The sequence below is a fragment of the Schistocerca americana genome, chromosome 6, assembly GCF_021461395.2.
Source record: "Schistocerca americana isolate TAMUIC-IGC-003095 chromosome 6, iqSchAmer2.1, whole genome shotgun sequence".
Taxonomy (NCBI): Eukaryota; Metazoa; Arthropoda; class Insecta; order Orthoptera; family Acrididae; genus Schistocerca; species Schistocerca americana.
The window spans coordinates 340,691,333-340,713,988 of record NC_060124.1 but is presented as its reverse complement, the minus strand read 5'-3'; the positions used below and the strand labels follow the sequence as shown (position 1 = coordinate 340,713,988).

Here is a 22,656-nt window from a genome sequence, read left to right as displayed (position 1 = left end):
TCCGATTTCACGTTATACCAAAATCTTTTAGGGTTTTTAGTCGGATGGGTTGGCAAAATTGTCCTTTCAAAGTCACTGATCGCTTCTCTCATTGCTCTTCTTATGCTCAATTTCGCCTAGTTCAGCTTTTGTTTGTCGACTAGGTTTTGACATCTCTTAAATCTATGAGGAAGCTCTCTTTGTTTACATAGCAACTTTCTAATACGGTTATATGTTATCCAAGCTCAGTTCGACGCTTTGCCTACCCGTGATAAGGCCATTTTGACCGCTGAAAGTGACACTCCTTGCACTACATTTGCACCGTTTATACCTCTGTATCACCTAAAAATTTATTCAGATGTTCTCCCTCCTACACAGTAAGTAAAATTACGCTATTTGGTGTCCTTCCTGGTGTAGCATTTTTAATAACTCAAGAGTAGTCGCGTTCTTAAGTGGAAATTATTTACTTAGCGTATCACAGTTCGGATTTCAGAAGGATTACTCGATCCAGAATGCTGTTTTTAAATTCAGTGATCAAATACCAACGTATTGCTAGTTGGTACTTTTGTGATCTTTCCAAGGCGTTTGATTGTACAGATCATGTTACTCTCGTAGAAAAACTAAATTTTTGTCGAACTGATGGCATTACACACAGCTGCTTTGAATACACTTAAAAAGAGAATGCAAAGCGCTGTCCTGAATAATTTAAACAACATCAGAAAGGTAAAAAACTGTACTGCCTGGGCAGGAATCACAAAAGCAGTCGCACAGGGTTCAGTTTTGGGTCCCCTCCTATCCCTTGTATATGTGAATGACCTCCCACTTAATATTCAACAAGCAGAATTATACCTTTTGTAGATGATACTAGTCTTGTAATAAATCCCATTAGAGAGAAAACAACAGGCGATATGGTAAATGATACGTTCCACAGAATTACGAGTATTAAGTGCCTCTCAGAAAATGGACTCTCCCTAAATTTTGAAACAAGAAAACATCACAGAATCACACCAACAATTGATGCTGCACATGAGTAGGAGTCAGTAAATAGGGCAGAATGCTTCAAATTTTTGGATGTACATACTGATGTAAACTTGAACTGGAAGAAGAATATTACTGAGCTTCTCGAACAATTAAGTTCAGATACCTTGCTAATCTTGGAAGCAAACCTAGCAACCTCCTGACATATTCTTCAAGTTTCCACTCAATAATGGCTTAAGGAATAATTTTCTGGGGTAACTTATCACTTAAAAAGAAAGTATAGATTGCACAAAAGTGAGCAGTCACGGAAGTCATGTGCGTACGTCTTCAAGGTCTAGGTGTTTTAACTGCGTATATTTACTAACGAAATTAGTGACAAATAATCCGTCACTATTTGAGAAGATCAGTGATGTCCATATCTGAACAATAGAGGGAGAAATGATCTTTATCACCCATTATTAAAGTTGTCTGGGGCTCAGAATGGAGTTCAACACGCAGCAACAAAACTTTTTTTATCATATGTCCAGTAACATAAAATCTCTGACAGTTAGCAATGGAGCTTTTAATTCTATCTTAAAATCACTTCTCCCGGACAACTCCTATTCCATTGACTCATTTATATTTAAAAACTGGTAGGCAGCAAAAAAATAAAAAAAATAAAAAGGAAAAGGCGAATAGTTGCTTGAGTAGGACTGAAAGTAATAATGTATTCATTAATGTTAACACTAATTATGTATTCATATCCTGTAAACTGACTCGTTCCACAACGTTTCGATAAAAAGATCGTTCAAATTATCTATGGAACTAACTAATTAACAATAGAGCAGTGCAATTTTTCTATGGTGTACAACAACATTCACGCAGAATAAACGCACATACACACACGCAAGTGCACCCACTGGTACGAATATAACACTCCGATTCACTGTGGAGAGAGTAACAACTGATTACGCACCCGCTGTCGAAGCGTAGGCCGATCGTAGGATACAGCTGCGAAATTGCTACACGATTTGGAGTGACGAATACCCTACAAACTCTAATTGGATTATTCCGCCGCATGGCAGATTTCCGTGCCGAAGTTGCAACACGCTCCAGCTTGCTCGCATTAGCTCGGAGATAGCGTGGCGGCAGTTTGCGGTTGTGCCAGTTTGCCCTCACTATGGCCTGAGAGTCTGGGGAACAGTTGTGATCGCTTTCTGAGGGAATTACTGAGGATAGATTCACAAGTCGAACTCGAGGTAGGTGTAGTGTCAGTTCGACAAACGGTGATCGATTTGAGGAAAACGCTTAGCGGGGTTTGCCCGTCATTTCATGTCGAGCTGGAGGTGGCGGAGAGTAACTTTTGCATTCTGAAGCTACCCCATGTGTAAGATCGCGTTACTTCTAGGAATTATGTGACCATTTTCGGCTGATCAGGCCCACCCCATGAAATAACGTTTGTTCCCCAGTGGTGAAACTGTCTTCAAAGACTGCTCACACAGTTTGCTACGTCCCTGACTAGTTTTGTGAGCACGAGGCTGAATTATCGCATGTCCCCTGGTCACCATAGTCACCAGATCCACAATATTATTGAGCATTTGTGGTCTACTTAGGAGAGAATGGTGCGTGATCGATCCCCACCACCATCATCGTTACCTAAATCTGCAAGTATTCTGCAGAAAGAATGGTAAGATAACCTTGCAAATAATAAAGGACTTGTATTTGCACATTTCGTAACAACCAGAACTCGTTTCGAATCCTAACGATTTTCCTACACCGTATTAGGGATGGTACTGTTTTGTATTTTCGAAGTTTCCTTATTTTTGTCGACCTCTTCCACATTACAAGTCTTGCGATCAAGATCAGTGCCAAACGGTGAAGTGGACTGTCACCAGCTTTGGGCAGCACAGAACTGGGTAAAGTCATCAGACAGTGGAGAGCAATAAGCGAGAAAATGGGAATATCAAAGACGTTACTAGGTGACTAAAAGGATACTAGGACACAAGGGGACTGACTAGCCCTTGTGGATGACATAGCGACAGTAAGTGAGACAAAAGGAGGCGCAAACACACAACTCGACAACCTAAGCAAGACAGTCGGAAGAGTGGGATAGAGCATCGCCCACAACAAGATGGAAGCACTGAATTCTTCTGGGGATTGGAAAACACCAGAAGGAAAAAGGTGGACAGATTTATATATCTGGGAGAGTATGTACCATCAAGAAACAGGAGCAGATAGGGAATAACAGAGAGATTGAAGAAGATGAGGTCAGCCAGCTGTGCAGCCAAAAATACATAAATACACACATCAAAAAAAGTTTTGCATCACCCCGGTTCCCAGAACTCTTGAAGATAGATCTTGACTGTGGGTATTGCATCACAGATACAGTCCTTTGACTGTTCAGAGACGTCACTAAACCCGCCCAAAGATGTAAACAACCATGCATGAGCAGCGCCTATTAGGCGGAGGGGGTCCGACAGCCGATCAATTCCAGTCATTCCATCAGGAAGGAGGTACACGGCTCGTGTTGTTTGTAGTTTAACCATGCCTAGACGGCCAATACCGCGGTTCGATCGCGTCCACATTGTTACTTTGTGCCAGGAAGGGCTCACACCAAGGGAAGTGTCTAGGCGTCTCGGAGTGAACCAAAGCGATGTTGTTCGGACATGGAGGAGATACAGAGAGAGACAGGAACTGTCGATAACACGCCTCGCTCAGGCCGCCCAAGGGCTACTAATGCAATGGATGACCGCTACCTACGGATTATGGCTCGGAGGAACCCTGACAGTAACGCCACCATGTGAACAATTCTTTTCGTGCAGCCACAGGACGTCATGATACGACTCAAACTGTGCGCAATAGGCTGCGTGATGCGCAACTGCAGTCATGGACTGTGCGGCTGGTCCCGGCGGAGGTTCGAGTCCTCCCTCGGGCGCGAGTGTGTGTGTTTGTCCTTAGGATAATTTAGGTTAAGTAGTGTGTAAGCATAGGGTCTGATGATCTTAGCAGTTAAGTCCCATAAGATTTCACACACATTTGAACATTTTTGATGCGCAACTTCACTCCCGACGTCCATGGCGTGGTCCATCTTCGCAACCACGACACCATGCAGTGCGGTACAGTTGAGCCCAACAACATGCCGGTTGGACTGCTCAGGATTGGCATCACGTTCTCTTCACCGATGAATGTCACATATGCCTTCAACCAGACAATTGTCGGAGACGTGTTTGGAGGCAACACGGTCAGGATGAGCGCCTTAGACACACTGTCCAGCGAGTGCAGCAAGATGGAGGTTCCCTGCTGTTTTGGGGTGACATGTGGGGCCGACGTACGCCGCTGGTGGTCATGGATGACGCCGTAACGGCAGTACGATACGTGAATGCCGTCCTCCGACCGACAGTGCACCCATATCGACAGCATATTGGCTAGGCATTCGTCTTCATGGACGACAATTCGCGCCTCCACCGTGCACATCTTGTGAGTGACTTCCTCCAGGGTAACGACATCGCTCGACTAGAGTGGCCAGCATGTTCTCCAGACATGAACCCTTTCGAACCTGCCTGGGATAGACTGAAACGGGCTGTTTATGAACGATGTGACCCACCAACCACTCTGAGGAATTTACGCCGAATCGCCGTTGAGGAGTGGGACAATCTGGACCAACAGTGCCTCGATGAACTTGGATAGTACTCCACGACGAATACAGGCATGCATCAATGCTAGAGGACGAGCTACTCGGTATTAGAGGTACCGATGTGTACAGCAGTCTGGACCACGACCTCTGAAAGTCACGCTGTATGGTGGTACAACATGCAATGTGTGGTTTTCATGAGCAATAAAAAGGGTGGAATTGATGTTTATGTTGATCTCTATTCCAGTTTTCTGTATAGGTTCCGGAACTCTCGGAACCGAGGTGATGCAAAACTTTTTTTGATATATGTATATACAATAAAAAGGAAGTATCTGTAAATATCAGACACTACAAGACAACGGTGAGGAAGTGGTACTATATCTGGATGAAACGATAACACTAGGAGAAGATGGTGCACAACAACTAGAGAAAGTAGAGATAAATTAGTGAGTAAAATATTAAGTCCTCAAGGAGATAGTGAGAGATGGGTACGAAGACCTAGGGAAGAAATGTACTGGAACATGAGAAGAATGTCGGGAGAAATCTGACTCAAAAGGGCTAGGTTTACCGGACACATAATCAGGATGAATTTGAATAAAATGGCGAAAAGAGTATGAGAAATAACAGGAAGCATAGGAGAAAAGACAGGAACCAAGTGAGTTGTTGAACTCTATGATTGGTCGGAATTCAGGATGAAGATGAAGGAAAGGAATATTGGAGCAGCAAGTACATATCTACCAAAATGTCAGAGATCGTCGACAGAGTGGGATACAGGGCAAGGATAGTGTCACCAGCAGGTCAGGAAGAGAGAGGATGAAGAGGTTCTGGGAGCAGAAGAGGAAAATATAGTCCATGGAGAGGCTACCCGCAGTCCTACAGAAGCTGTAACACAAGAAGAAGAAGACGAGATTCTGTGAGTCTACATAAATATTATGAAGTGGAACCAGGTGAAAATTCGTTTCTTTATAGAGAAATATAGAGAATGGTCTATTCTCTGGGATTCCTCCCAATCAGAATATTGCCGTAAAGTGAGCAAAGAAGACACCCGAGTCACATTAACTGGAGAATAAGACCTTCAGCTAGTCGAATGCAAGAAAAAAACTGACGTGATAACTTGCCTATTGGCCTCTTTGAGAAGGAGGAAACGGAAAATAAAAATGTCTATGAACACAAGAAAAGGTTAGTACTCACGACATACCAATGTTCTTTTTATTGAAAGGTTCAGAATTTTCGGAGTTTTCATTGCAAATAAATTAAGAACATATAATAACGCAACTAGAATGTATGTGCAACACAATATGGCGAATATTTTGTGTAGAGGTGACAGGGGGAATATGGATATGCTTCCTTCAACTCTTGATACAATACTTCTCTTTGGTATACTTCTGCATAAACTAACCAATCAATCAATCATCAGCAAGGTATTTCCCTTGTGCCATCGACTTCAAAGGCAACAGTTCGCGTCTACGAACCGCCTCAGTACATGTATCTGACATTCGGTCACTAGCGTAAGGGATTCACTTCAGGATTTCGTGACTTAATTAACTAGATTGAAAATGACGCTGTACAACATAACGTGTTATCACTGTTGATATCCTCTTAATTAAAAATAAAACTAAATCAGTTTGGTGGTTTTTCTTCTCACATTAACATATTGCTTTAGCACTATAACATTTGCTTAGCTTACTTCTTTCACCGTGGACCCATCTCACTGCAAGGAAATTCTGGACAATTACAGGAAACTTGTAAATGAATTCCGGTTACACAGAAGCCAATTGCAAAGGCTAGTCCTTCAGTAACCGTTGAACTTCTTTGTAATGCATATCTTGCTTACCGACTTTTGGCCATATTAATGCTCCCATTGTTAGTATTGGGGCTCAACATTGTCACAACCTGTAATGTAGAATTAATATCAGTTGCACCTAAATGTACAATAAAAAGGTACAGGTTGAGTCAAAAAGGACTTTACAACTTTGGAATCATGTAGAAATTTATTGAGACAACTTACAGATGTGTCATTTTGTAGCAAACAATCCGAAGTTTGATTCACGTAGTACTTCAGTACCCTATTCCTCTACCAGAAGCCCCAATGTAGCGCACAGTTAAAATGGCTAATTTCACTTGTGCGGAGCGTGCTCGCTGTTTGTTTTGGTTTCGTGAAACGAACTCTGCCGCAGCTGTTCGGCGTAAATTTCGCACCGAATATGCAAAATAACATCCATGCCGGCCTACATTTTAGTCTTGGCACAATAACTTTTTTGAGACGTGTTGTTCACTGCGACATTATAAATCACCAGGTCGCCTCCGTGTTGATGTTCATGTCAAACCATGTCACTCCCCAAACTTGACACCATTGGATTTATTTCTCTGGGGTTTCATTAAAGACCGTGTGTATGTTTCTCTCCTACCAAACAATTTTAGCCGACATGGAAAATCGAATCTACACTGCTGTTGCACAAGTTTGCCCGTTTTGCTGCAACGAGTGTGGGAAGAAATTAATTACCGGTGGGATGTTTGTCACATCACAAATGGTAGTCACATCGAACCAAACTGCGTTTGGCATATGTGAAACTTGAGGTTGTTTGCTACAAAATGTTACATCTCCTGATTCTGTATATTATCTCAGTAAATTTCTATATTATTCCAAAGTTGTAAAGTCCATTTTAACTCAGTCTGTAGTATTACGCACTTGCAAACAAAATACAACACTCCAAAGTTCGTGCGCAGAAAAACTCGCTAGGAAAGAATAACTTCTTGCTACTCCGAAACGCAGTACCGTTTTGACTTATATCTTGTGAGCTGTCTTGTTCCTCCATAGTTCGCACTGCAGCGCATCAACAGGTGCTGCCACCAGCATCAGAGTTTAGAAACGCTCTCCGGGCGCTGATGACCGCGCAGTTGAGTGCCCCACAAACCAAACATCATCATCATCAGAAACGCTCTTGTCCGATACATTCCGCTGTTAGATACTACCCTGCCTTGCCGTGCTTGTAATCTATTGCCCATAAACCCAAATTTCTGAACAGCGTGATAATAGTGGCAGTTATAAACTCTTTAAAATACCAGTTACCTTCGAAGGTATTTATTACTGTAGTAGAATGTCGTCTTTTCATAAAGATACATCTTTTGCTACACAACTACGGCAAGCGACTAATGAGTTTGGGACTCTTACTATCTTGGTTAACGGAAGAAACAGAAAAGATTCAGGATTCACCACTGTTTCGTTTAGTCAGCATGAAAACGTCAGGGAAAATGCACCATTAACTGCAGCGGAAGACGTTGCAATAATGATGTATACGGCGATGTATCCCCACTAACACGAGTGTAATTAGTGTACACTGTCGTCGCTGTTGAATATGACTTAAGTCAGTCATAAGAGAGAGTGCGTTTGAGGACGTACAAGATGAGCGAGAAGTCGCTCCTAGTTTTAAATGTCAATAATTTTTTTACTAATGAATATTTGCGTACTGATTAAGTTATAGTCGGTTCTCAGGACCATGATAATATGTGCACTACTCTACAAATCCACATATGCTCTTGCGTCTTAAACGCTTAGGAATGTCGTCAATTGATTTCTGCAGGAGAGTCACAGGTACATTTCCAAGGACAACTGTGATCGTCTCCTCAAACAACAAGAAAAATTAGCAAACATTCACAAACGTGGATTACATAATGTACCGCTTGATCAAAAAATCAGTATAAATTTGAAAACTGAATAAATCACGGAATAATATAGATAGAGAGGTACAAATTGACACACATGCTTGGAATGACATGGGGTTTTATTAGAACCAAAAAAATACGAACGTTCAAAAAATGTCCGACAGACGGCGCTTCATCTGATCAGAATAGCAATAATTAGCATAACAAAGTAAGACAAAGCAAAGATGATGTTCTTTACAGGAAAGGCTCAATATGTCCACCATTACTCAACAATAGTTGTAGTCGAGGAATAATGTTGTGAACAGCAATGTAAAGCACGTCCGGAGTTATGGTGAGGCATTGGCGTCGGATGTTGTCTTTCAGCATCCCTAGAGATGTCGGTCGATCACGATACAGTTACGACTTCAGGTAACCCCAAAGCCAATAATCGCACGGACTGAGGACTGGGGACCTGAGAGGCCAAGCATGGCGAAAGTGGCGGCTCAGCACACGATCATCACCAAACGACGCGCGCAAGAGATCTTTCTCACATCTAGCAATATGGGGAGTTTTTTTGGTTCTAATAAAACCCCATGCCATTCGAAGCATGTGTCAATTTTTACCTCTCTATCTACATTATTCCGAGGTTTATTAAGTTTTCAAATTTATACTGACTTTTTGATCACACGGTCCATGTGGCAACCAATTCACACGTGGACAGAATTAAGCTGGTATCGCAAAGTTTGCTAACTGAGCAGAACTATGACTAGATTCATTATAAATCCCATAAGTCATTTCCTCCCAGTCTGAAGACTCTCAACTCTCAACATTGGTTGAATTATCAAGTAGAACCTTTTGTATTTTTTTATACTACGCTGTCTATTGATTGGCTATACCATAAATCTCGTAGAGCTTCAGTTTGTCTAGCAGGATACTATGGTTCACACAGTCAAATGCCTAGTGAGATAACACACTAGTGAAGGGTGTGATACAGAAAAGGTGTTTGTGCCGCAGGCGAGATGCAGACGGCGTACGTGGTGCCGGTGCTGTTCCTGAGCAACTCGCTGGGCACGCCGCTGCTGCCCAACACGGTGGAGACGCAGGACTTCGAGATGGCGCTGGAGCGCGCCGACAACAAGGAGCTGCTGCGCAAGTGGTACCGCCTCGACAGCGCCGCGCAGCCGCCCTGCTACCGCCTGCAGCCCACCGCGCTGCACATACCCGGCTTCAAGGTACGACCCCAGAATTAAACTACTGGCCATTAAAATTGCTACACCAAGAAGAAATGCAGATCATAAACGGGTATTCATTGGACAAATATATTATACTAGAACTGACATGTGATTACATTTTCATGCAATTTCGGTGCATAGACCCTGAGAAATCAGTACCCAGAACAACCACCTCTGGCCGTAATAACGGCCTTGATACGCCTGGGCATTGAGCCAAACAGAGCTTGGATGGCGTGTACAGGTACAGTTGCCCATGCAGCCTCAACACGATACCACAGTTCATCAAGAGTAGTGACTGGCATATAGTGACGAGCCAGTTGCTCGGCCACCATTGACCAGACGATTTCAATTGGTGAGAGATCTGGAGAATGTGCTGGCCAGGGCAGCAGTAGAACATATTCTGTATCCAGAAAGGCCAATACAGGACCTGCAACATGCGGTCGTGCATTATCGTGCTGAAATGTAGGGTTTCGCAGGGATCGAATGAAGGGTAGAGCCACGGGTCGTAACACATCTGAACTGTAACACTCACTGTTCAAAGTGGCGTCAATGCGAACAAGAGGTCACCGAGACGTGTAACAAATGGCACACAATACAATCACGCCGGGTGATACGCCTGTATGGCGATGACAAATACACGCTTCCAATGTGCGTTCACCGCGATGTCGCCAAACACGGATGCGACCATCATGATGCTGTAAACAACCTGGATTCATGACGTTTTCCCATTCGTGCACCCAGGTTTGTCGTTGAGTACACCATCGCAGGCGGTCCTGTCTGTGATGCAGCGTCAAAGGTAACCACAGCCGTGGTCTCCGAGCTGATAGTCCATGCTGCTGCAAACGTCGTCGAACTGTTCGTGCAGATGGTTGTCTTGCAAACTTCCCCGTCTGTTGACTCCGGGATCGAGACGTGTCTGCACGATCCGTTACAGCGATGCGGATAAGATGCCTGTCATCTCGACGGCTAGTGATACGAGGCCGTTGGAATCCAGCACGTATTACCCTCCTGAACCCACCGATTCCATATTCTGCCAACAGTCATTGGATCTCGACCAACGCGCGCACCAATGTCGCGATACAATAAACCGCAATCTCGATAGGCTACAATCCGACCTTTATCAAAGTCGGAAACGTGATGGTACGCATTTCTCCTCCTTAAAAATGGTTCAAATGGCTCTGAGCACTATGGGACTCAACTGCTGAGGTCATTAGTCCCCTAGAACATAGAACTAGTTAAACCTAACTAACCTAAGGACATCACAAACATCCAAGCCCGAGGCAGGATTCGAACCTGCGACCGTAGCGGTCTTGCGGTTCCAGACTGGAGCGCCTCTAACCGCACGGCCACTTCGGCCGGCTTTCTCCTCCTTACACGAGACATCACAACAACGTTTCACCAGGTAACGCCGAACAACTGCTGTTTGTGTATGAGAAATCGGTTGAAAACTTTCCTCATTTCAGCACGTTGTAGGTGTCTCCACCGGCGCCAGCCTTGTGTGAATGCTCTGAAAAGCTAATCATTTGTATATCACAGCATCTTCTTCCTGTCGGTTAAATTTCGCGTCTGTAGCACGTCATCGTCGTGCTGTAGCAATTTTAATGGCCAGTAGTGTACATCCCAAGTCTACACTGAGGGACAAAAGTCACGGAATATCTCGCATTATAGTGTCGGACCTCTTTTCGCCCGGTGTAGTGCAGCAACTCGGCGTAGCACGGACTCAACAAGTTGCTAGATGTCTCCTGCAGAAATACTGAGCCATACTGCCTCTACCTCCATTCATAATTCGAAAGTGTGGCGGGTGTAGGACTTTGCCCACGGACTGACCTCTAGATTATGAGCCGTAAATGTTCGATGGGATTTATGCCGGACCATCTAGTTCAATAAACCATTCTTTCGAACTTTCCAGAATGTTCTGACAGGGCGCACTATCGTCCATAAAAATTCCATCGTTTTTTAGGAACATGAGGTCTATGGAAAATGGAAATGAGCGTTTGGCGTCATGGGCCGGGAGGCCCCTTGCGGGGCAGGTCCGGCCGCCTTGGTGCAGGTCTTATTACATTCGACGCCACATTGGGCGACCCGCGCGCCAGATGGTGATGAAATGATAATGGAGACAACACAACACCCAGTCTATGAGCGAAGAAAATCTCCGACCCAGCCGGGAATCGAACCCGGGCACATAGGACGGCAATCCGCCACCCTGACCTATCAGGGTGGGCATGAACGGCTGCAAATGTTTTCCAACTAGCCGAAAATAACCATTTCCATCAATGATCGGCTCAGTTGGACCAGGGTACCCAGTCCATTCCATGTAAAAACAGCCCACACCATTGTGGAGCCACCACAAGCTTGCACAGTGCCATGTTAACAACTTGGGTCCATGGTTTTGTTGGGTCTGCATCACTTTCAAACCCCATCATCAACTCTTACTAACAGAAATAGGAACTCATCTCACCAGGTCGTCCGCAACTCGTCGTTAGTAGCTAGCGTTGCTGCCTCTGGATCAAGGGGTCCCGGGTTCGATTCCCGGCCGGCTCGGAGATTTTCTCCGACCGTGGAGAAGATTTGGAACTTGTACTGGCGCTGATGACCGCGATGTCGAGAGCGCCACAAACCAATAGCATCATCTCACCAGGCCACGGTTTTCCAGCCGTCTAGGGTCCAACAGATATGGTCACGAGCCCACGACTGGCGCTTGTTGCGATGACGTGCTGCCAGCAAGAGGCACTCGCATTGGTCGTCTGCTGCCATAGCCCATCAACCCCAGATTTTGCGGCACTGCGCTAACGGACACGTTCTTCGTACGTCCCACGTTGATTTCTGCGGTTATGTCACGCTGTGTTGCTTGTCTGTTAGCACTGACAACTCTACGCAAACGCCGCTGCTCTCGGTCGTTAAGTGAAGACCGTTGGCTGCTGCGTTGTCCGTAGTGAGAGGTAATGCCTGAAATTTGGTATTCCTGGCCCACTCTTGACATTGTGATTCTCGGAATACTGACTTCCCTAACGATTTCCAAAATGGAATGTCCTATGGTGTCCAGCTCCAGCTACCATTGCGCGTTCAAAATCTGTTAATCCCCGTCATACGGCCATAGTCACTTCGGAAACCTTTTCACATGGATCAGCTGCTTACCAAAAACAGTTCCGCTAATTCACCACCCTTTCATGCCTTATGTACGCGATTCTACCGCCATCTGTGTGTGTGCAAATATCTGTCCCATGACTTTGATCACTTCAGTGCAAAGACTCCTGGTAACGGTGAAATTTGTTTTTCAAATTCCTTGTTTCCTATTCACTGGTTTTTCAAACAAGCGCACAGACCTACCAACCAACTGTGTCAAATTTAATCTCACATTTTAAGTAGGTGTCATGCTAGGCGATCGTGTCACGAAGTATTTTGACACTGGCGAGAATAGCTACCAATACAGACCAAGCGATTCTCGCATTGACTTTAGCGCTGTGTATAAAGAAGAAAACAACCACCGGAAAAATGATCCTATGGGAAGACATAAAAGGCTAATGTGCTTCTTCTTAATAAAAAATTCTGACTGGAAAGTGCGGTAGCAGCTGCCAAATTCTACCTCCCACAGCACCTTAAAAATTTTCCCAAAAATTTTGGGATGTGAACATACTCGCGCTTTTCTTTGCTAAGACACGAGGAGAAATTAGCAGCGGGAAAGAGACGGAAAAGTAATAAATACTGAAAGATAGCAAACAGTAGTTGTGATATAGAAAGGGCGAAGGAGACAATGGCAGTTTGAAAGAAACAGAGGGGCACAATGTCAGTGGAACATAGTTGACAGTGGCAAGACATGCTAGGAAAACAGAGGAGGACCTCTGCCTGTGAAAGAGGAGTAAAGAAGAAAGTGGAAGTGAATGAGAGCCAGTGATAATGAGAGAGAGAGAGTTTATGACAATGGCAACGAGAGGTTACAGCAGTAAGAACGAATGACTGAGATAGTTGCAGTAAGAGAGCGCATGAGGCAGGCAGTAATAGTGAGAAGATCCAGCAGTAGTAGTAGCACACTGTGGCTAAGAGACAGGAGACAGTGACAATTAGAGACACAAAGAGACAATGACAACGAGCTGGGCTGAGAAAGAGAGAGAAATAATGGGCAAGTGACAGTGGATGCGTATGAGCGACTTACAGCGATGGACTAGCAGATGCGAGCGTGTTACAGTGATGGGAGCTTGTTGGAATGAGAGGGGAGTTGCATGTTAAAAAGAGCGTGCCTAAATGTTTGGGAAAATTTTTAAAAGTGCTGAGGAAGGTAGGATGAGGCAGCTGGCATCTCACTTTTCAGTCAGACTCTTTTAAATAAACAGGAGCGCAGTCGCCTTTTTTGTGCTCCGATAGGAGCAATTTTCCGCTGATTCCCCTCGCTTCCCTGCTGCGGCATTGCATGTCACTCATACGAAAAGAACTTCATGGATCAATAAAATTTTGATAGTTTACTTATGTTCAAAAACGGCTCTGAGCACTATGGGACTCAACTGCTGTGGTCATCAGTCCCCTAGAACTTAGAACTACTTAAACCTAACTAACCTAAGGACATCACACACATCGATGCCCGATGCAGGATTCGAGCCTGCGACCGTAGCAGTCACGCGGTTCCTGACTGCGCGCCTAGAATCGCGAGACCACCGAGGCCGGCGTTTACTTATCTGAAACAATGCAAAACTAATTTTATTTCCGCCTCAGGCCTGATTTTACGTGCAAAATGATTTTGCATGTGCTTCAGTACTACGACTTGGTGTTCCATGATGGTAACGGAGACACTTTACAACATTGGTTTTCAAACTGTGGGGCACGACCCCGAAGGGGGACGTGTGGACGTATAAAAGAGGACGTGGCCGAGGCCAGCGATATTTAAAAAGTAGCTTTTTAATCAAGACAAATGTGTTAGTACTTATGACGAACTGTTTACTGGGTACCCAGCACTTTCCCTGTACTCTGTGATTCGTTTTCTTCGTAGATCATCAGCCTGAATGTAACCGCAGTAACTGACCGTAGCCAATATGACCACTAAAATTCGTAGCGTACAAGTACAGTAAACATGCGGAAACTTGGCTGATTGTCGCACGTCATTCCGATTCCGAAACAAGCATTGCTGTCGCTGAAGTCTTAGTTGGACTGGGTTGTTCATTCATTATCGATCAAACATGCAGCTTAGTCGTGTGTACTTTTGATGTGAACTGACGACTTGCGAAACTGTTTCTTTCCTTACTTCGTCATGAGTTTGTTGGATAAACACAAATACAGTGATGATTACATTAAATACGATTTTGTTGCTGTACAAAACAATGGTGTCGATTAGCCGCAACGTGTTATTTGTTACGAAGTATTGGGCAATGATGCCATGAGACCTTGCCGTCTCGAACGGCATTTGCGCACTAAACATAGCGCTTTAAAAAAGTAAACCGATGCAGTTTTTTGCTGCAAAATGTGCGAGTTTGAAACGTATGAAGTTAACTAGTACTGGATCCTTTGCTCGGTTTTCTGAAACAGCGCCGGCCGGAGTGGCCGAGCGGTTCTAGGCGCAACAGTCTGGAACCGCGCGACCGCTACGGTCGCAGGTTCGAATCCTGCCTCGGGCATGGATGTGTGTGACGTCCTTAGGTTAGTTAGGTTTAAGTAGTTCTAAGTTCTAGGGGACTGATGACCACAGCAGTTGAGTCCCATAGTGCTCAGAGCCATTTGGACCGTTTTCTGAAACAGCGATCCTATCTTCCTATGAGTTACCGCTACTCATCGCAAAGACTAGGAAAAGTCTTACTGTCGAAGAAACACTTGCCAAGCCCTGTTGATTGAAAGCAGCTGATATTGTTCGTGGACCAGAAAATAAACAAATCTTTCACAAATACCGATTTCTGATAACTCTGTGAAACTTCGGATTGATGATATGGCCGAATACATAACAAATTAGTTAGCACAGGCCGTGAAGGAGCAGAATTTTTCACAATACAGTTAGACGAAAGCAACGGTTGCAAATAGTTGTTAACTTGTTAGTTTTCGTTCGATACATACAAAACGAAACACTTCAAAACGAGATGCTATTTTCTACAGAGCAAACGCCTACTTCAAAAGCAATTCATATAATGACAGCGATATCTGAACTCTCTTGCAAATATGAACTGTCGTAACAAAAGCTGATCGCCGGATGCACAGACGCAGCCACGTCAATGCTTGGATCTCGCTCAGGCTTCGTGCAGATGATCAGAGAAAATTTCAGTTCACTTGTGTTATGCACCGTCAGGCCATGGCAGCTAAGACACTACGAAACGAACTTAAAATTGTGCATCAAAATTGTGAATCATATGGCGTCTTTTTACGTCACTTTGTAAAGATTTGGCAACAGAATCTAAAGTAATTGCTATTTCACACGGAAGTAAGTTGGCTCTCAAAAGGAAAGATGTTAGCTAGATTATTTGAACTTACAGATGAAGTGATTCAGTGTTTGGAAATTCAAAACCAAACTGAATTGTGTGTAACTCCGAAAGTCAAGTGTTCAATTATGTTGGCTTATCTGTCAGATACATTTTCGATTAGTTGAACTCACTGAACTTGAAATTGCAAGGTGTAGATTCGAACAAATTCTTCGCGGTGCCATCACAGCGTGTACTGTTAAGTTGCTACTTTGGAAACGTAAAACTGTAACCTGCAATTATTTCTCTTTTCCCAGATTATTTGGAATCCTGGAAGAAGCACTCTTTATGGAGGTCTTTAACCAAACATATTACGAATAAAATATAAAATCATTTGCTGCATCTAACTAACGAATTCAAACGCTACTCCCCTTGCTCGTGTAATAATAACATTCACATATTGGCAACAGATCCTTTTACGTAGGCATAGATGTGCTGTCGGAAACACTGCAAAAGCAAGCTTTGGAAATTAAAAACGATTCTGCAGCCAAATATGAATGTTTAAATGTGTGTGAATTGCTAAGGGAACAAACTGCTTAGGTAATCGGCCCCTAGACTTGCACACTACTTAAACTAACGTACGCTAAGAACAACACACACCCCCATGCCCGAGGGAGGACTCGAGCCTCCGGCGGGAGGGGCCGCGCAATCCGTGACATGGCGCCTCAAACCACACGGCCACTCCGCGCGGCCCCAGCCAAATATGACTTTCATTAGATGAATATGCCATTATTTTTGGTTAAAATATCTGAAATTTTATCTCAGCACAGCAAAGTAAGCAATTGTCATTTTCAAACACTTTGTGCGAAAGAGCGTTTTCAGCAGTTCTAGCAATGAAAAGGAAATACAGAAGCATACTCAATATTGTTAGTAATTTACGTTGCACACTTTCTTCTGTTCAACCAAGAGCTGAAAGTCTTTGCAAAAATAAAGCTCATTCATCACATTGATTTATTTTTTACATCCAAATGCGTATACAAATAGTGCATGTTTACAATAAAATATTTATAAAAGTTGATGAACTTTTTTTGCCCTTATAACCCTTAGCCGCAAAATAGTTGCGACAGGCTATATTTCGGTCGATCAGTACCCTCCCAATTCGAAGAAATTTGTGTGACCTATCTTTTGTTTCACACTGCTCACAGCCGTACCGACCTGTCAGTAGTCGCCATTTTTCTTCTGTTCATTGCGATGTACTCTAACAGACTTATTTTCACAATGTTGTTGTTGTGGTCTTCAGTCCAGAAACTGGTTAGATGCAGCTCTCCATGCTACTCTAACCTGTGCAAACTCCATCTCCGAGTAACTACTGCAACCTACATCCTTCTGAATCTTCTTTGTGTAGTCATCTCTTAGTGTCCCTCTACGACTTTTACCCCCCCCCTCCACACACACACACACACACACACACACACACACACACACACACACACTTCCCTTGATGCCTCCGAACATGTCCTAGCAACCGATCCCTTCTTCTAGTCAAGTTGCGCTACAAATTTCTCTTCTCCCCAATTCCGTTCAATACCTCCTCATTGGTCACGTGATCTACCCATCTAATCTTCAGCATTCTTCTGTAGCATCACATTTTGAAAGCTTCTATTCTCTTCTTGTCTAAACTATTTATCGTCCATGTTTCTTTCCTAGAAATAAGCGCCACATTTGAAACTGGCCATTTCTGTAATGAGTAGAGCCCGAATTTCCATGCAAATGGGTGTATTGACCATTTAACCATTTAGGGAATAGTTGCATATGTCGAAGAATTTTTTTATGTAATGTCCTTTATTTAAAAATTCATAAGGGATACAAATAACTTTCCTCGCTTCAATGTACATGTTACAGTAAGTTGCATAGGCGTAACAGGTACTCTCTTTACTCATGTGAATTATGACCAAATTCAAGATTATGCAAAATCTGTGGTAATTTGGTTGAACTAATTATTATTTTAGAAATGAAAAATTTTGCCAATTTTTGGACGGTTCTGTTTCATAGAATTGTGAGTAAACACATAGGCCTAAACCATTTTCTCCCCTTTTCTTTGTTTTTAGTCGTCAAAGCAAAAGTGTTTCCTTGACATCCACAAAGGAAAGTGGCCGAGAGTGGTGCAGTACGCATATTTTTAGTTGTTCTTCCCGTGGCATATCAGAAGAAGTCGGAACGTTTCGTATCGATAAACCTCTTTTTCCCCACTGGCCTCATCGTCAAAATCTTGCTGTTGTGGCATTAAAGATGCGAGAGAAGTGATGCTGTGTCGTGGTGTATTTTCTGGTGTTGACATTTAAATATTAACGAAATGAGCGGTTAACTACGAGTGCTGTTAATAGTATTTCTATAAAACTATCTGACACGACCTGGAACGCTCAATACGTTTTGAGTTGTGTTTCTCTACAACTTTCTTAGTGCTACAACACCTTTAAAACAGTTTCATTTTCCCTGATGCCAACGGCCATACCACGCTGAATACACCAGTTCTCGTCCGAGTACCGAAGCTTTTTTCCCTGATGCATGTGAGCAACGCATTTCAAGATGAGCGTCTATCTGTGTAATGCGCACTCTCGAATCTATGTTTCTTTCGTGTCAAATTTATACCACTGCAGCCTTTTGGTATAATGCGCGCGAACTCGCCGGTTGGCAGCTCCGAAACGGAGACAGATAAGGTACTCTCTCGCTGTCCTCCACCTGCACGCCCTTGAGATAAAACACTAACTTCAAATTTTCGCACTGTAACAAATACTCTACCGCTCATGATCCAATGAACGCTTGAAGCCGCGCGGAGTGGCCGTGCGGTTAGAGGCGCCATGCCATGGATTGCGCGGCCCCTCTCGCCGGAGATTCGAGTCCTCCCTCGGGCATGGCTACATGTGTGTGTGTGTGTGTGTGTGTGTGTGTGTGTGTGTGTGTGTGTGTGTTGTTCTTAGCATAAGTTTGTTTAAGTAGTGTGTAAGACTAGGGACCACTGACCTCAGCAGTTTGGTCCCTTAGGAACTCACACACTTGAACGCGTGCTTCATTGTGCAATTTTGTTCTTGTGGCAGATACTGAATGCAAGTATGTTTAAAATATAATAGTGAATGGAAATTGGGGCTCTAATAACAGGTCTTCACTAATCTATACTACTTCCGTTCGGTATTTACACTATACCGACTGATCGATACAAGGCGCACGCCTCACCTTCATATTCCTAGTGCCGAGGGAGAAATCATACATGCGCGTTTGTCGTTTCTCGCTCACCAAGTGCTTTCTACTTTCTCTTTTAACCACCAACGCCAACACAATGAGCTAATCGGTTGCATTTTCAGGTGCTTGTTGTGACAACACGGTATTATTATTGTGAAAGGGGAAGCGAAGTTTCCATTTTTGGCAGTAGAGGGGCGCGACAAACAAAAGTTAACAGCATACTTCTCTGTGCTACGTCACTTTAGGAACTACGTTTTCGCCCCGTAACAGATTTTACGTGCACAAGTAGGGTAACTTTGAACCTCTATATCTCTGAAACAGATAGAGATGTCACGGAAATTTTTAAGCTTATTCCAGAACAGCACCGAGCGAGGTGGCGCAGTGGTTAGACACTGGACTCGCATTCGGGAGGACGACGGTTCAATCCCGCGTCCGGCCATCCTGATTTAGGTTTTCCGTGACTTCCCTAAATCGCTCCAGGCAAATGCCGGGATGGTTCCTTTCAAAGGGCACGGCCGACTTCCTTCCCCGTCCTTCCCTAATCCGATGAGACCGATGACCTCGCTGTCTGGTCTCCTTCCTCAAACCAACCGACCAACCAATCCAGAACAGCGTTTTAGAAATATGTCGTAAAAAATTCAGGCATTTGCCGTGCGTACCTGTCTTGGACTCCTCGACTGGTTTGTGATGCCCATAAACCATGTTTTTGATGTATTTCTCGACTTCGGATAACGGTTTTCGAAAACGGGAAGGTGACACTTCTACATAAATGCCCCGAGAATGTACCATTGAAATTTGAGCAATTTACTGCGATAAGTTATTTAGATATTCGATGCTGACGCCGAAAAAATGGCGAAAAACGTTCGGATTTTCTCAGGAACCGCCTAAGAACCAAATTGTACCTTCATAAATCCGTTGAGGTGCACCGCAGACAACGTCTAATGCAAAAATAATTAACTGATTTGCTCCGTCTGCCTAAACAGCGGAAGTGTGTAATACTCAAACTTTGAACCTGTCCTATATGATAGTCACAGCAATACAATCCATCTCTTTGCTATACGAAACATCCCCATTCCTAGGGCTATCCAGAACACTTGGCCCTACCTTTCCAGCAGCAATAGAACCTGTGGTATGAACTCCGAAAAAATTCCGTTTCTATGCCCAGCATTTTGGAACGTAATGGTAGCGCATGCTGTCGCATGCGTACCGAAAACTAGGACGCTGGTCCGGGGGATGGTCAAAAATCTGCTAAAGGGAACATTACACTCAGAACTTGATTATTACATGAAACTTTTCCGAATGGACAGTCAAACTTTTAATAGAACTGCTTTGCAATCACTTTGAAAATGGAGACATACACTTACACGAAAATGTATTCTGTATGGTCCATAACGAAAGTTCATTAAATACCACAACTTGGGAACATACACATCGTTCGTGGAAGAACCAGAGAGATTCGATATTTCTAGTAGCACTCCCACTTTTTCGTTGTGCGTAGAATATTGATTTTCTTCAACATCTTCCTGCGTAATGTGTGGCTGGGAAAGACGCAACATCTCTACCATATTGGTAAATGCCAGTACTTATTTGTTTTTATCGTGCACTGTAGTTTCCACACACAAAAAACATCCGCCATCATGTTAAATATACCGTCAATCAAAATTTCTCTGAGACACGAACTATACAGCGTGTTACAAAAAGGTACGGCCTAACTTTCAGGAAACATTCCTCACACACAAAGAAAGAAAATATGTTATGTGGACATGTGTCCGGAAACGCTTACTTTCCATGTTAGAGCTCATTTTATCACTTCTCTTCAAATCACATTAATCATGGAATGGAAACACACAGGAACAGAACGTAGCATCGTGACTTCAAACACTTTGTTACAGGAAATGTTCAAAATATCCTCCGTTAGCGAGGATACATGCATCCACCCTCCGTCGCATGGAATCCCTGATGCTCTGATGCAGCCGTGGAGAATGGCATATTGTATCACAGCCGTCCACAATACGAGCACGAAGAGTATCTACATTTGGTAGCGAGGTTGCGTAGACAAGAGCTTTCAAATGCCCCCATAAATGAAAGTCAAGAGGGTTGAGGTCAGGAGAGCGTGGAGGCCATGGAATTGGTCCGCCTCTACCAATCCATCGTTCACCGAATCTGTTGTTGACAAGCGTACGAACACTTCGACTGAAATGTGCACGAGTTCCATAGCTCCATCGTGCATGAACCACATGTTGTGTCGTACTTGTAAAGGCACATGTTCTAGCAGCACAGGTATAGTATCCCGTATGAAATCATGATAACGTGCTCCATTGAGCATAGGTGAAAGAACATAGAGCCCAATCAAGACATCACCAACAATGCCTGCCCAAACGTTCACAGAAAATCTGTGTTGATGACATGATTGCACAATTGCGTGCGGATTCTCGTCAGCCCACACATGATGATTGTGATAATTTACAATTTGATCACGTTGGAATGAAGCTTCGTCCGTAAAGAGAACATTTGCACTGAAATGAGGATTGACACATTGTTGGATGAACCATTCCCAGAAGTGTACCCGTGGAGGCCAATCAGCTGCTGTTACTGCCTGCACACGCTGTACATGGTACGGAAACAAGTGGTTCTCCCGTAGCACTCTCCATACAGTGACGTGGTCAATGTTACCTTGTACAGCAGCAGCTTCTCTGACGCTGACTTTATGGTTATCGTCAACTGCACGAAGAATTTCCTCGTCCATTGCAGGTGTCCTCGTCGTTCTAGGTCTTCCCCAGTTGCGAGTCACAGGCTGGAATGTTCCGTGCTCCCTAAGACGCCGATCAATTGCTTCGAACGTCTTCCTGTCGGGACACCTTCGTTCTGGAAATCTATCTCGATACAAACGTACCGCGCCACAGCTATTGCCCCGTGCTAATCCATACATCAAATGGGTATCTGCCAACTCCGCATTTGTAAACATTGCACTGACTGCAAAACCACGTTCGTGATGCACACTAACCTGTTGATGTTACGTACTGATGTGCTTGATGCTAGTACTGTAGAGCAATGAGTCGCATGTCAACACAAGCACCGAAGTCAACATTACCTTCCTTCAATTGGGCGAACTGGCGGCGAATCGAGGAAGTACAGTACATACTGACGAAACTAAATGAGCTCTAACATGGAAATTAAGCGTTTCCGGACACATGTCCACATAACATCTTTTCTTTATTTGTGTGTGAGGAATGTTTCCTGAAAGTTTGGCCGTACCTTTTTGTAATACCCTGTATAAGCAAACGAGTCAGACTAAGTGGCAGGTTGTAAAATAATTTGAGAAACTAGTCAAGCTTGATAAATTGTTTGATCGGTTACGGAAGGCCTTAAGGGCTCTGTCAAACAGGGAGCGGAAACTTCGCCGCGGTCAGCTTCCTGTACGTTGTAGCGTCGTTCCGACCCGATTAAATAGAAGCCCGGAGCTGTTGCTCACTGTGGGTTGTGAATTTCTACAGAAATTGAGGCGGGCAAGTGCGATAAATGTCAGAAGCAACCTAAATATTTATATGGTGGGCGCAAACGTATTTTTGTGTGTTACATGCCATAAGGAACACAAAAATATTTCGAAAAT

General features: G+C 43.9%; 1 protein-coding gene across 1 annotated transcript in view; it reads left to right on the top strand.

Moving 5' to 3' along the window:
* Positions 1 to 22,656, top strand: part of LOC124619443 (NACHT domain- and WD repeat-containing protein 1) — a 578,477-nt gene that overhangs the window by 397,446 nt on the left and 158,375 nt on the right. The window contains exon 7 of the mRNA XM_047145830.1: positions 9,224 to 9,441. Coding sequence (XP_047001786.1) covers positions 9,224 to 9,441 — 218 coding nt within the window. The remainder of the gene's footprint in view (positions 1 to 9,223; positions 9,442 to 22,656) is intronic.